Source organism: Globicephala melas, chromosome 18, assembly GCF_963455315.2.
Source record: "Globicephala melas chromosome 18, mGloMel1.2, whole genome shotgun sequence".
In the NCBI taxonomy this organism is placed as follows: Eukaryota; Metazoa; Chordata; class Mammalia; order Artiodactyla; family Delphinidae; genus Globicephala; species Globicephala melas.
The window spans coordinates 76,917,223-76,932,121 of NC_083331.1; the positions used below are offsets into that span (position 1 = coordinate 76,917,223).

Sequence of the window (14,899 nt, forward strand, 5' to 3'; positions counted from 1 at the left end):
GATTCCCGGCCTTCCCTTTTCGGCCGGGATGAGGGGGGCTGGCAGCACCCTGGCTCCGGGCGCCCCCAGCACCTTACTTTAGAATGTGGGATCCCTACCAGGCGTTTCTCTGCAGCAGCCCTTGTTTCTTCCCTTTGCTTGTCGACGTTTCCGGTAGGCTCTTATCCTACCCCACACAGCCCTGCTCCGTATCTCCTGTGGAACCGTCCTCAGCTCCCTGCGTCTACACCACCCTAGGCCTGACTGGGACTGGATGTCTCACTCTCCAGGATCCTGTGTCAGCCCGGGTGCTGCAGGAGGATGAAGCCACACAGGCTGTCCGAACGGACAGGATGAGTCTACGGGATGGGCTGCCGAGTAGGAGGTGTGGGAGGATGGCCGAGGCACAGGAGTGCTGGGGGGAGGGGCAGGGGGGCTGTGAGAGGGACGCGGCAGGGACGCGGGGCTGTGGTGGGCGGCCCAGAGGCTCAACCCTCTGGCCGGGGTCTGCCCAGCGGGGTGGTGCCCGGACAGCTGGGAGTGCGGGCATAACTGAAGACGGGCAGCAGCCCACGCCTGGTGCAGGGGTGGCAGGGGCAGTGAGCGCAACGTGCCACCTTCCAGCCCTCCTGGGCCAGCCGACCAGCGTGCACTGCAGGTGCAGCAGCCCCGGGGCAGGGAGGATCCCTTTCTAGGGAATCAGGCAGTCCCGCTCTCTATCCGCGTGTCCCCAGGCACCATCGCACGGTGGCAACACCCGGGCTGTCTCCCGACCTTGGGAATGATTACACGCTCATGTACGGCATCCCAGCTCCTCGGGAGCGGTCCCTGCGGCCCTGTCCCACTGCTCAGCAGTCACGGTGGCCACAATCTGGCTTTAGTTCATACACGCTTGGTTCCCACTCTTCGCATTTCCTATCTCATGGATGTTTGCCAAGCTCTTTCCCAATCATGTGAACATCTTCCTGCTTCTTACGTTAATAGACGCTGCTGCTATGAAAGCACGTGTGTCTGTGTTACGTTCCCCTCACTGGACGTGTGTCCTAACCCTCACCCTTTACTCGGAGGCCATCTCCACCTTCCAGTGAGGTCACCTGGTACCCAAACCACGTGTCCCTGCAACATCCCTGCCAGCCTGTGCTCTGGGCCTCTCCATCTGCCCCACCACCATTCTTTCTTTCTTTATTTTTTTTGCGGTACGCGGGCCTCTCTGCTGTGGCCTCTCCCGTTGCGGAGCACAGGCTCCGGACGCGCAGTCTCAGCGGCCACGGCTCACGGGCCCAGCTGCTCTGCAGCATGTGGGATCTTCCCGGACCGGGGCACGAACCCGCGTCCCCTGCATCGGCAGGTGGACTCCCAACCACTGCGCCACCAGGGAAGCCCCATTCTTGATCCTTGTGGTTGATTCCTGTTCTACTGGACTCGTAATTCCAGCCGTATTTTCTCAACTCTGCTGTGAATCCACATTTTACTTCATCACCTTCCTCTCTGCTTGGTTTCCGTGAGCTAAGAGGACCTTCTCCATCAGAAACTGCTCTGTGGGGACTGAGGCTTTTCCACACAAGGCTAATTCGCTCACTGTTCAGGCAGCATCTTAATGAAGTTTAGTAACTGGATAAGCACCTAAGGCCTTGTTCCCTAAGGGACTTCTCTATTTTCAATCTTCAATAATTTGTGGCTTCTAAAAATTGGGTTCCAATTAATCAAACCCATGATTCATTTGAGGTGCTTTTTTCTGCAATAAGTCAAAAGGACAGAAAATGGGGCAATTAAAAACGTTTCCAGTCTTCCCCGGTGGCGCAGTGGTTGACAGTCCGCCTGCTGATGCAGGGGACACAGGTTCGTGCCCAGGTCCGGGAGGATCCCACATGCCGCGGAGCGGCTGGGCCCCTGAGCCACGGCCACTGGGCCTGCGTGTCCGGAGCCTGTGCTCTGCAACGGGAGAGGCCACAACAGTGAGAGGCCCGCTTACCGCAAAAAAAAAAAAAAAAAAAATTTCCTTTTGGAAGTAGACTTTACATCCAAATGGTTGAAACCATTTATTAAGCAAAAAATGTTCATGTAAGATGGATTTTGTTGCGCTCGTATAAAATATGACAGCAGCTAATTACGCCACCAAATATTTATTTGTTGGCTTCTGTTCTTTTTCAAAAAGTACTTCTCCAACAGAAAAATATTTTTAGGTTTTGCAGGAAATATAGGTTAAAAAAAATCAATGGGTATTTTAAAATAAAAATCAAAGCACCGCCTACTTTTAGGGTCACTGTTTATTTCAGGCTTATAGCAGATTCACAGAGCCCTGGCACCCAGATCTACTCCTGTCTCTGGTGTTTTGTATATATTTTATATTTTTATATAATATCCAGGCGGGGGCACTGAGAACGATACCCACTGGTATCCCCAAAGTAACTTCACATGAGGGAAGAAACAGATTTGTGAAACATTCTGTTTTCTAAAATCCTTGTCTATTACAACGTCATCACAATTTACACAAACAAAAATGACTGGAATAGTTTAATCTTAGTGCCTGTTGCTTTTGTCTAAGTAGGTTTGCTCAGCCACAGAAGCTGTTAGGCGTGTGTGTCTTCTGCTCACAGCTGCTCTCGAGCCAGCATGGTCTTGACCTGAGGCCCGTGGACACACTCCAGGGAATCCCACAGCCCTCTGACATTCCCTGCCTCCAAGGAGGGTTTCTTAGTTTCCATCAGATCTCAAAGGGCTTCTTAACCCCAAGACCTTACAGAGCCAGTGTGAAAAGCCTGCCTGAGAACCTCGGATTCATTCTCCTCCTGGAGGTAAGAAAGGTGTGGAAGCCTTTCAGCCCCGGTGAGGTTCTGATACCAGCCAGAGAGTTAACTCTGTGCCCAACATAAACTGTGCTTTGTTTCCATGAACCCGTGACAGAGACTCACTCAGTGCAGGGTGACGGGGGGTGAGGGATTGGTGCAGGGAAGGAGATCACAGGACAGTGAGGTGAGGGGAGGATGGGGTGCTGGAGGGATCCCTAAAGGCTGGGAGTGCGGTGGGGGTGATGGGTGAGAGGGTGGGGAGAACCGAGGATGTGTTAGCAGAGGACAGGAAGGGACCAGTGGAGGAGAGAGGAGATGGCAAAGAGGGGGAGGTTAGCAGAACACCGTCCAGAGGACGGGCAAGAGCTCAGTGTGACAAACAGACTGCAAATCTGAGTTAGTACGACACGCACGTTCCAGAAAGAAGGGAATGCAGAATCAGAGTGAAGCGTTTGAACAGGGCGGAAATACCAAGAGTGGCTGTGAAACGAGAAGAGAGGGCTGCCAATCCCCAGGAACCTCCTGAATCTCCCGTTAGCTCTCTGCTTGGGCCACAAAATCATGCAACAATCATTTTAGCCACCATAGATCCCCTTATTGTGAAGGGGAGTATGTTTCCTCTCAAAATATACTTTCTTTCCTAAAATTATAAACATGAGACAAAAACAGGCTTAAGGAGTTTCAAGTACAACACAAAAACGACTTCCTGAATCTAAAAGAAAAATGTAATTGCTGAATCGGAGGAGAAGAACACCCACATTGTTGGACTAGAATATAAAATGGAAGACATACCTCAAAGCACAGAGGAAAAATATAGAATAGAAATCACGAGGGGAAAAAAGCAACATTGACAATACGTAAAGAAGGGTTAACAGGAAAATAAGAGAGGCTCCAGGATGTTTAAAAAAAAAAAAAAAAGAGGAGATGAAGGAAAGGTATTAAATATAAGTAATTTAAGAAGATTTCCCTAAGCTGCAGAGAGATGCGAGTCAGGAGTTTGAAAAGGCCATCAAGGTCCAGGCAAGAATGAGGATAAATACATGTGTGTGTACACACGCGCACACACACACACACACACACACACGGGGAGTACACACACACACGGGGAGTACACACACACACACACCTTGATCATATCCTGGTGAAAATCCTAATCTCTAACAATAAAGAGGAAAATCCTACAAGTTTCTAGACCAAAAGAAAAAGTTACCTACAGAGAATAAAAGGATCAGACTAGCAGACTCCCACTCTGCAACACTAGAAGCTGGGGGACAATGGGAGAGCACCTGGATGGGATGCTTCCACCCTAGTATTCCATCCAGATACTAGGATCAAAAGAGGACTCATCCTAGTAATTCTATACCCAGCCAAGATCCCATTCACTGTTGGGGGATAAAGGTATTTTTACATGCATGGGTGAAATAAAATAGTCTATCACCTGTGCCCTGTTAGAGGTAGATATCTGAGACATGACACCAACAGCACACAAACCTTAGAATGCATGAAGGGAGGGATAAACAAGTGGTGATGAGCAGTGACATATAGACACACACGCACACACGCCCATGTGTGTAATACAAGTGCTCAATAAAGACTCCTGGAAAAGAAGGTATATCCTACAATAGATAGCTAAACTGATTGCAAAATATGGGCATTTGGGGTAAAGGAAGGGGAGCAGGCAAAGCTCTCCGGTGGTTTCTGTGAAAGCGCGGGGTTGAGGCAGATGAAGAGGAGGTGGCACAAGCATTCTCCGAGTCTCATCTTTAAAAAAAAAAAAAATTATTTATCTGGCTGCGCTAGGTCTTAGTTGTGGCACACGGAATCTTCATTACAGTATGCAGGATCCTTAGTTGCGGCATTCGGGATCTAGTTCCCCAACCGGGGATCGAACCGGGCCCCCTGCACTGGGAGCGTAGAGTCTTAACTGCTGGACCACCAGGGAAGTCCCCCCAGTCTCATCTTATGGGGCGGGTGGTGAGCAGGTAGAAAACAGAGCGTGTTGGTGGGGAAATAGTGTGTCATGGCATCTCACCGTAAAAGGTAAGGGTATACGAGCCTGACTACAAGCCAAGATAGGAAAGATGACCATTTGTTAAATGGAAAACTATGATGCAATTATGAATTTGAAAACAATGGACAAAAAATGGAATGAAGAGCCATTTGAACACACCGGTCAACACATAGAAGAGGAAAAGTAAAGTAAAGTAAAAAATAATCTATTTAAAACAACAGGGACAAAATAAAGTCTATCAGTCAGTACACTAAACATGAATGGACTTATTTTCTTATTTAAAAAAACCAGACACTGTCAATGAGGCACAAAAAATAAACCCATTTATGCTCTTTACACAATCTAACTTAAAGTGATAAAGAAAGGTTGAAAATGAGGATAGAGGTAAAGAGTCATCAGGTAAGTAGAAGAAAACAGGAATGGAAAAATATTATCAGATCCAGGGAAAATAAGGATAAAAGAAATAATCAAGAGAAAGATGAACATTATGAATTGACTTAAGGCATAATTTGTAGAAAAAAGATAAAAGTTTTCAATTAACCTGTGCTTTGAACATCTCAAATGTGTGACTTGAGATTTAGGGAAAACTTGATCTTAACATTTATGTCTTTGACAACTAGATGTATCTCATAGGAAAGGCGGGACAAGACTCAACAGTTCAGCGGGGGAGAGTGTGACTCCAAAGGGACAGCGGCAGGGACTTTTGCTGCGGTAATGGATCAGTTCTGCAGCCCAATTGTGGTGGTGATGACACCACCTACACACGCGGTGGAGTTGATAGAAGTACATACAAAAAATACATATAAAACCTGGTGAAAGCCAATAATGTCTGTAGGTTAGCTGATAGTCTTACAGCAATGTCAACTCCCTTGCTTTGAACTGTTCTCTGGTTGTGTGAGATGTTATCTTTGAAGGAAGCTGGGTGAAGCTACCTGGGAGCCTTCTGTACTATTTTTGCAACCTATTGTGGGTCTAAAATTATTTTGGAATAAAAAGTTCTTTTTAAAAAAGCACAAAACCTTACATAATACCTATAAGTATATAATCTCTTGAACAGAGCTTATGCATCCTTTTAAGTTCATGGGACGTTTAAAATCTTAGCAAATTTTGAAAAGCAGAGATTCATAGGCTCAGCTGACTAATCACAGTCAATGGCCAACAAACTCTCAATTTCTTGGTAATTAAGAACCATATTCCTAGAAAAGATTTGCTCAAAGAGGAACTCAAAAGGGAAATTGCAAATCCTCTTGGGAGCAATGAAAAAGAAAGTATTTCTAATAAAACTCATGGGACACAGTGAAAGCCATATTCAGGAAAAGAAAAAAAGGGTAATTGAGAACTAATCTTGGGAAATGAGTAGAAGCACCATAAAGAACTATAACGGACCTGGGATTTTTAACCTACTCAAAAGCTAACAGTTAAGCCAGAGTTTCGTGGCGCTGGCAGAAGACACAAGACTCCCGGGTCAGAGACAAAGGATACGTGACTTGGCAGGGCAGACAGCATAGGCCTCAGGTTCTCACCAGGGCCCCCTGCTCCCAAGTGAAAGCAATGCACGCTGGGCTCAGGTGGGCGCCACACACACGGTGGGCTTGTGTCACAGCTGAGGAACCCCAGCTTAGCAAACCCCGATCTTACAGGGACTGCAAGTGAACCTGCCTGAATTTCGTCCCGGAGGAGACCTTACTTTTAATCTCCTGGTCAGCAAGCAGGTTTGTCCTCTGCCCAGGAGGGGACCATATCTCTATCTTCAAAGGGCTTGGTGTTTGGTCTAAAACACTCTTGACAAGATAGAACAAAAGCTATCACTACTTCTGCTCAGATATTCAGAAATGTGAGAGACTCCCGGAGAAGCATCTCCCAAACGTACAAAAAAGAGAACCTAGGAAGAGGGAGATAAGCTGAAACGCATCGAGTATGTTTTCCAAGATCCGTAATTCATAATGAAACTTACAAAAATCATCTGTCTCCTCGGCAGGATGCTACAGCACCAACCCATGACCCTGAAAACTGGTAAACGCAGAAAATAAGCGTTTATCTTCTCTGTCCTGTAGGAACTATCTGTATAATAACAGGGCCTCTTTACAGAATTCCAGCTGATAAGTATCGGAGGGACGTCAAGCCATGGCAATTCCAAGTGAAATATGGAATCTGGGAGGGAATTATTGACAGCTCCTGAAACGAATGACAGTGACGGGGAGATTCATCATGGACGGATCGGGATGACACCACCAGAATCTCCCATGGATCCGAGCATCATGTAAAGAGAGATTCTGAGATTTCGTACTTGCTTTGATGTCACGTGATAGGAAGCGTGGCTTCCCCTTCCTCTGGTGGGATATGTCTGGGGCAGACATGGTCCTGGTTTCTCAAAGGGTACTATTGTGGGTTGAATTTTCTCTCCCAAAAGATATGATCAAGTCCTAACTCCCAGTACCTCCGGATGTGATCTTATTGGGAAATAGGATCTTTGCAGATGTAATCAAGTTAAGATGAGAATGGGCCCTAATCTGGTGACTGGTATCCTTATAAAATGAGGGAAATTTGGACACTGACACAGAAAAAGAGAGAATGCCATGTGAAGACAGAGGCAGAGATTGGAGGGACGTACCTACAAGCCAAGAAGGAAGGTCAGGGATGGCCCGCCACCACCAGGAGCTGGAAGGAAGGTCAGGGATGGCCCGCCACCACCAGGAGCTGGAAGGAAGGTCAGGGATGGCCCGCCACCACCAGGAGCTGGGAGAGGCCTGGAGCAGGTCCTCCCTCACGGCCTCGGAAGGAACCCACCCTGCCCACACCTGGATCTCAGACTTCCAGCCTCCAGACTGTGAGAGAATCCATTTCTGTTGTTTTGAGCCCCCAGGTTTGTGGTGCTTTATTGTGGTCACGGCAGGAATCTCATACAGGGCCCCAGAGGGACCCACATGCCGCCAGCGGTAGCCAGCTTGTTAACGCACCTCTGGCGCCACAGCTGGGTGGGATTACCGTTTGAATTGGTAGACTGAGTAAAGCAGATTGCCATCCCCAATATGGGTGGGCCTCACCCAATCAGTTGAAGGCCTGAATAGAACAAAAACACCGGTCCTCCTCCAGGTAAGGGAAGACTCTCCAACAGATGTCTTCAAGCTTGATCGTCAGCTTCCTGCACGTCTCCAGCCTGCAGGTCCACCTGCAGATTCGACTTGCCAGCTTCTGTAATCACGTGAGCCGATTCCTTGTAACAAATGTCTTTATACATATCCTACTGGTTCTGTTTCTCTGGGGAACCCTGACTGATACAGCATCCACTTTGCTTCTCAAGGCTCTCGGGGGAGCTGAGCCCCGCTGCTCACTGCACACCTTTGGGTCACTTTCTCCTTTTCTTCACTTGTCCTCCCTGGGATCACTCCCCAAGTGAACTATGTTCACCCAAGGTGGCGCAGGATCTGCTCCAGGACCCAAACCAGGATACGCGTCTTGTTGACACTACGTGTCATGATTACTATATCTGTAAATGTCTTCCTGTCCTGAGTAACTTCTCAGCTATATATGTTCAGAAAATATTTTTTCCTGCCTTGCATCTTTAATTTTTAGCATTTGACCATATATATGCCAAATAAATAGTACACTGCTTGAGAAACTGAGTGCCGTTGGTAATACTTACATTAGATAGAGTGAGCTTCATGGGACTGCTTCTCGCTGCATTTTTCAATCCAGGTGATGGTCCAATTCAACAAAAGCGACTCTACAGGGTGTGATGGCCAGGTAAACAGCCATCTGTCTGTCTGGCTTCAGGCTGGGGTAGATTTTAACATCTTTGTAACACCGTCCTCCAACTGAGTTAGCACAGTTCAGCTGAGCCTTGGGTAGCTCCTGGTTTGGGGCTATGTGCGGGTGAACCCCTAACAATGGCCTGCGTGTGGCCATCAGGCATTAACAGCCGGCCAGGCTGGACACGAGGCTGACGTTCCCTCGTGAGAAATGAGGGAACTGAAGGACACACGCCTGACCTGAGAGCCCTTCCATGATCCTTAGGTGCGCCAAAGGGCCTCCAGAGGCAAGGCCAGTGTCCTCCGCCAACAACAACCTTCACTCATGCCAGCCCACCAGAACAATGAGTTCTCCTCCACAGCACGTGTCCTCTGTAATAGGAGCTTGGAAAAATGTTAAGTTTAACCAAATGCTCACCTTGGATACTCAGCTCAATTAAACCCTTAAAAACATCTAGCTATTTTTAAGATTTTTTTTTTTTTGATGTGGACCATTCTTAAAGCCTTTCATTGAATTTGTTACAATATGGCTTCTGTTTTGTGTTTTGGTCTTTTGGCCACAGGACACGTGGGATCTTAGCTCCCCGAACAGGGATCGAACCCGCACCCCCTGCACTGGAAGGTGAAGTCTTAACCACTGGACCACCAGAGAAGTCCCCAAAACGCCTAGCTTTGAACAATGTTACTTTCTAGAATATCTTCCAAATAAGCTTTTTTGAAATAAATGTACATCCAAGGTAAAAGAATGCCACTAGTCGCTATAAAGCATTAAAACGTTCAGGGACTTCCAAGACCAGTTATAGCAGGTGGCCTCTGGGTCCCCCTTCTGACAATGACTGGCTGCCAGGTTCACTGGCCACCTAAGGCCACTCCCTAGAGCTGCCTTTCTGCAGGACCATTTCCTTGAGTCAAGTTGAATCTTACTCTTGTTTACCAGATGATAAGCGCCAGACCTAATTTAATGGAATCTGGAATTGTAATGACTGTATTCTAAATCACGTGTCCAATTCAGCAGGAATGAGAGTAAACAGGAACCTCAGTGAACAGCTACTCTTGGGTTAACACCCTTCTGTTGATAAAGTGTCCTTGGGCACAAAACTTGACGGAGCTGTGAATCGTCCTGTTTCCCAGAAAGTGTATAGGGAAGCGGTCTGGACAATGGGCGAGGCGGGTTGGTCCTGGAGTTGCAGAGCCCAGGCTTGAGTCCATCTTCACCACTTGTGGGATGTGCAACCAGTAAAATGGGGACGATGAGAGAGACTCCCTAAGGCTGTCGTCGTGATTATGCCACACGAAGCAGGGAGCAAGCGCTGGGAGACACTGGGAGCTCAGGAAGTGGGAGCTGTGACCGCCGAACACGTGGCCCTTATAATCCAGAGTTCGTACTGCTCTTCAAATCACTTTGTGTTCTCACGTGGAAAGGAAACTGGACCGCTTAACTCGAAGCTGGAAATAAATGCAATTCACAATTGCAAAAGCAAGCAGAGGAAGGGGAGAGTTAAGCTTCTGTTTTTTGAAATCTTCACGTTTTCTAGCTTTTGTCACTAATGAGATTAATATATGCGCCCGGCACACAGTAAGCTCTCTGTGGGTGACTGCAAATGCTGTTGTAAGTTGCCAGGGCAGAGTCACAGCAAGCAAACAGGAAAGGCACTCGGGTACAGGGCAGAGCAAATGGACACACGTGCACACCTTCGCGGTCCTTCTTTAAGGAGACTCTCTCTCCCTTCCTTAGCATGTACATGTGTCAGGGTCATTCCTGATTCGAAGAAGCTTCTTCTTTGCCTGGCGGTGGGATGTCTGAGCGCTTTATGTCTGGCCCTCGCGTGGGTTCGCAGCCGGGTCTCCAACTGCGCATCTCTTGCCCACCGTGCGATCTGGCCAAGCGGCCTGTTAGGCTGGGCTGTTCTCACAGTCCTTCCTTCCCCATCATCACCCAGTTCAGGCGCTGCTGTTTTCCTGACCTTCCTCTGACAGTGTCTGAAACATCAGCATCAGTTTAAAGTGGAGCCGCTCCAAGGTTTCTGGTCCTGGAGAGTGGGCCCGCGGCCCCCTCCCGGCCGGGGAGGTCACACGCGCTGTGGACCGTCCTCCCGGCAGGGGGCACACGTGACACTGGCCACGCCGCGCTCCGGGGCGTCCACGTCCCCACGGATCGCAGCAGTATCAGGAAAATCAATTCCTCCCCGAATTAGACCCATCTGGTTACAGACTTAATTATCACCGTGTTCTGTAATTATTGGCTTGCAAGGTAGCGGAGAGAAGCAAGCGTGTCGTTTGCAGCTCCCCTCACCCCCTACCTCTTGAAATAAAACCGGCAAAAATAAAAAGAGCATTCTGGGAAGCACTTAATAATTTAAACACTCATGAATTAAGAATACAAGGAAAGGATTCCAAGTCTTCCAAGGAGGGAAGAAGGAAGCAGAAGGGACAGGACAACGAGAAGAGCCTGGCCGGGCGCTCGCGTCCCAGGGGGCTGCGCTTGGGCCCAGCCAGGCGCCATCCGTTAAGGGCGCGCGCGGCCCGCGGGTTGGGAGGCCCGTAGAGCCCTCCCGGCCGGCGGGCTGTCGCCTGCTGGAGGTCATCGGGCCCTTGGGGCGGGGGCCCGGCACCCGGCGGCGCAGGTGGGGACGCGCGCGCACAGCCGGCCGGGGCGCGGAGGGCGCACGGCGGCGGGCCCGAGCGCGGGGGCGCGTGTGCGGCCGCCGGGTGCCGGGGCGGCCGGGGGTCGGGGTCCGGGAGGCCCGGGGCCGCTCCAGCGCGGCGTCTTTCTTCTCCTCTCGGTGATGTCATCGGCGGCAGCGGCTGGGAGCCGGGAGGCGGCGGCGGGGGCGGCGCCGGGCGGCCGCCGCAGGTTCATGTGCATCTAATGAAAAGGCACTTGACAGTCGGCCAGGACGCACGCGAGGGAGCGCGAGCCGGCCGGACCGCGGCGCCGCCCGAGCCAATCGCCGTCGCCGGCCTCTCCATGGGCGAGCAGGAGGAGGGGGCGGTGGGCGCAGCCGGCCGGGCCGCGGCCGCTCCGAGGTGAACGGCGCCGAGACGGGCTCGCGGCGCGGGGAGGCCGGGCGCGCCGCCGCTATGAATTCCGCCGAGCAGACCGTTACGTGGCTCATTACCTTGGGGGTGCTGGAGTCGCCCAAGAAAACCATCTCGGACCCGGAGGGCTTCCTGCAGGCGTCTCTGAAGGATGGGGTGGTCCTCTGCAGGCTGCTGGAGCGCCTGCTGCCCGGGACCATCGAGAAAGTGAGTGCCCCCCGGCCCGTGCCCCCGCGGCGGCCAGGCCCGGGGCGTTGGGAGGCCCGGCGGCGGGCGCCGCGGGCGGCTGGAGGCCCCGCGCCCCACCTTGCCCCCGCCGCGGCCCGGGATGCGCGGAGGCGCTCGGGCGCGGGGTCGCTGGCGCCGGCACCTGGTGGCCGCGCGGGCCGGGAGAGCGCGGGGTGCGGAGGAGCCCACGCGCCTCCTTTGTGCGCGGACCCGGGAACGCGGCCCGCGCGGGGGGCGCGCTGTTGGCGCGAGGACCCGGTGGCGGGATCCCGCTCGGGGCGCCATTGTGTGCGGGGCCGGCTGGGGAGGGGTCCGAGCCGCGTTCAAGGGGAACGGCCCCGGGGAGGCCGGGAGGGACGGGGAGCTCCGCTCTGCCCCGCCCGAAGGAGGAGTCGCCCCTCTCTGTGACCTGAGCAGAAAACCGCCGTGCAAAGCGTCCTCCCAGGCTTTGTTTGAACAGCTTTTGTTGGTGGTATCGTACGAGAGTTTCGCCCTCTGTTTAATTGACCAATTGCTATGCATTTTTAAAGGATGCATGTATCAGTAGCTGAGGGCTGGGTTGTGAAATGATTTACTGCCCTCCCCATGAAAGAATGCTCATGTCTCCAAGCCCAAAGGATGGCAGACACAGGGTTGGAAAACCCTGGCATACTTCAAGCCTGGCTTAAAGTCCTAGATTTCAGTTTCAGGTTCGTACCTGATTTTGAACAGAATCCCTAGTCCTACAGACCCTGCTTCTCCTCTTTGTGACTTGTGGTTTCCTCGGGGCTGGAGGGTGAACCCTGGCTGCAACTCCTGAGTGATTCAAGTTTGCTTTCCTCTGGCTCAGCTGACAAAGCAGGGGCGAGTGGAGAGAGCGCTTTTTAAAACGGTGGATCCCTGTATTCAAAGACACTACAGTCTTATCCCAGTTTTTTTGCCAGTACATAATCTTAGGATCAACAATTACTTAAATGGTGTTAAATGTAGAAATTAAAGTGCAGCATAATTAGGAAAAACTATTTAATTTTTTAAATGGGGTGTATTGGCCCGAAACGCACAGTATCAATTTGCTAATAATAAAATGTTAATTAGGTGACTTTAAAAAGTAAACTGTTTAAACTTTTAAGTTGCCCATGTTCTGGCACTACATTTAAAAGGTCAGAAAAGATTTTATTTAATATGAATTGTGTACGCCTACTAGTTTTAGGAACATATTTATGAAAACAGAACCTGCATTTTAGAGTGAACAGCTGCCTGTCTGTCCAGGAGATTAAAATGTTGCTTCTAAATGAACCTGATGTCACAATAAAATTATGATTTAAGACAAGAATAAGGAGCAGCTCTATCTTTCCAGGCGCTCAGAATACTCCGCTGTCATCTGGATATCAGGACCTCTGGTAATAAAAGACAGATGTTGAAAGGCATTGAAAATGCATGCTAAGTTTACCAAAATAGGCTTATGTGAAAGACTTCCATTTCTAAAAGTGAAGCTTTAAGAAACTTTGGAGGCTGTTTGATAAAAACATGTCATTATCAATGCATATGTTACTTGGCATATTAACTGCATTCATACTGACCGGCAGACTTCAATAATCACTTTCTTTTAAATGTAGAAAGATTTTCTTAGAAAACTAGCATTCCTTTCATCTCGGAAACAACAAAGAGAGGAATGATTAACATGTTTAATTTGCAGAAGCCAAACTGAAACAACCCAACATGTTCTAAAACTGTGGTCATTTGAAACTTCTTATAGCGTAACTACCCTTTTATTCCCCCCGGGCCCCAACTGGTTTGTTTAGAGGGACACAGTCACAGTGAAAGTTCAACGTCGAAGTAGCAAATTAGAGACAGAGCTACCGATTCTCTGTGGTATGAATGTAGGTTTGGGCAGTAAACTGTTAGCCATTCTCCACCTCTGGAAACCCTGGGTTTTAGAAATGTCACGAGCATTTTCCATTTCCCAAGAAGAGTTATTTAGTTGAACTTTCCGATGTCTGCGTGCACACTGAATGACGTCTGCCAGAGAGCTCACACGCTGAACAGCCTTCACCGAATGTGGGAATGTTAGTCTGAGGACGTTTTTCCTTAAAAAGGAACATTTGGGAACTTCACCGAGTATTCACATGGAATTGAAAGGCTCTTAACTTGACCCCAGTTTGCTACGTGAACACACAGAAGACTGATTAACGGGATGTAAGCAGCCTGCAGCTTAACTTTTGCAAATTCACAAAATGTAACACGACCCATTCAGCCGGCGATAGCATAGTGCAGAATGGAGAAAAGTGTCGAGGTGGCTTGGGTTTCCCATGTGCCTTTTATTAAGAAAACATGTCGTAGTGTGTTTCATGCATTCTGTTGGTTTGTTCTGTTTTAGGGCCAGCGAAGAGGGTGAAGAATGAAGGGCAGGTTCGTTTCAGTTCAGATTGTTCTGCTCATTTTAAAAAGCGTTCTGTGGAGGTTCCCCTCGTGCTTCTGTTGAGGTTCCCCTCGCGCAGCCTGCTTTTCTTTAGGTGGAAGGTCAGCCAGGGACGAGAGGGGCTGTGAAAAGAGACACATTGAGTTATCGCCAACGCTGTGTTCTGATACGTTCTCTGCCATAGGGGAGAGAAAAATGGGTGTTACAAGGTCTCCTGAATCTTCGTGTATGAGGCTCCGCTGCTTTGATTTTGTCTAGTAGTGGCCAGGATGTTTTGCCGACCTGCCCACGCTGTTTGCTTCCGTCATTCCTCCTGTGATGAGAAACACACGAAGGCTGGAGACTCCGGGGAGGCGTGTGAGCCCTGAGCTCGTGAGTTAACACTTTAAACATCCCTGGGCTACTTAGTCAGAGGGCGTGAACTTGAGGGGCAGTCATGTTCCATCCTCTGCAACTTCCTTAAGACTAGGAAGACACATTCAGATGATGGAAGTCATGAAAGGCTGCTTGATTTAGTTAGTTAGTCAGTCAGTCAGTTATCGGCCACACCACGTGGCTTGCGGGATCTTAGTTCCCCGACCAGGGACTGAACCCGGGCCCATGGCGGTGAAAGAGCCGAGTCCCAGCCACTGGACGGCCAGGGAATTCCCAAGGCTGCTTTAATTTTACGTGTAACTGCAGCAGATGAAGTTTCTTGGTTCACCAC

General features: G+C 49.8%; 1 protein-coding gene and 1 long non-coding RNA gene across 3 annotated transcripts in view; one reads left to right on the forward strand and one right to left on the reverse strand.

The window, feature by feature from the left end:
• The window catches only part of LOC132593856 (uncharacterized), a 60,165-nt gene extending 48,389 nt beyond the window's left edge, over positions 1-11,776 (reverse strand). Inside the window, exon 1 of the long non-coding RNA XR_009559797.2 lies at positions 11,648-11,776. This is a non-coding gene — a long non-coding RNA (uncharacterized lncRNA). The remainder of the gene's footprint in view (positions 1-11,647) is intronic.
• Positions 11,256-14,899, forward strand: part of ARHGEF7 (Rho guanine nucleotide exchange factor 7) — a 127,053-nt gene continuing 123,409 nt past the window's right edge. Inside the window, exon 1 of one of the 2 annotated variants that reach the window (XM_030856724.2) lies at positions 11,256-11,774. In XM_030856724.2, coding sequence (XP_030712584.1) covers positions 11,610-11,774 — 165 coding nt within the window. In that variant the 5' untranslated portion in view covers positions 11,256-11,609. The remainder of the gene's footprint in view (positions 11,775-14,899) is intronic. The other variant, XM_030856721.3, reaches the window with a different exon arrangement.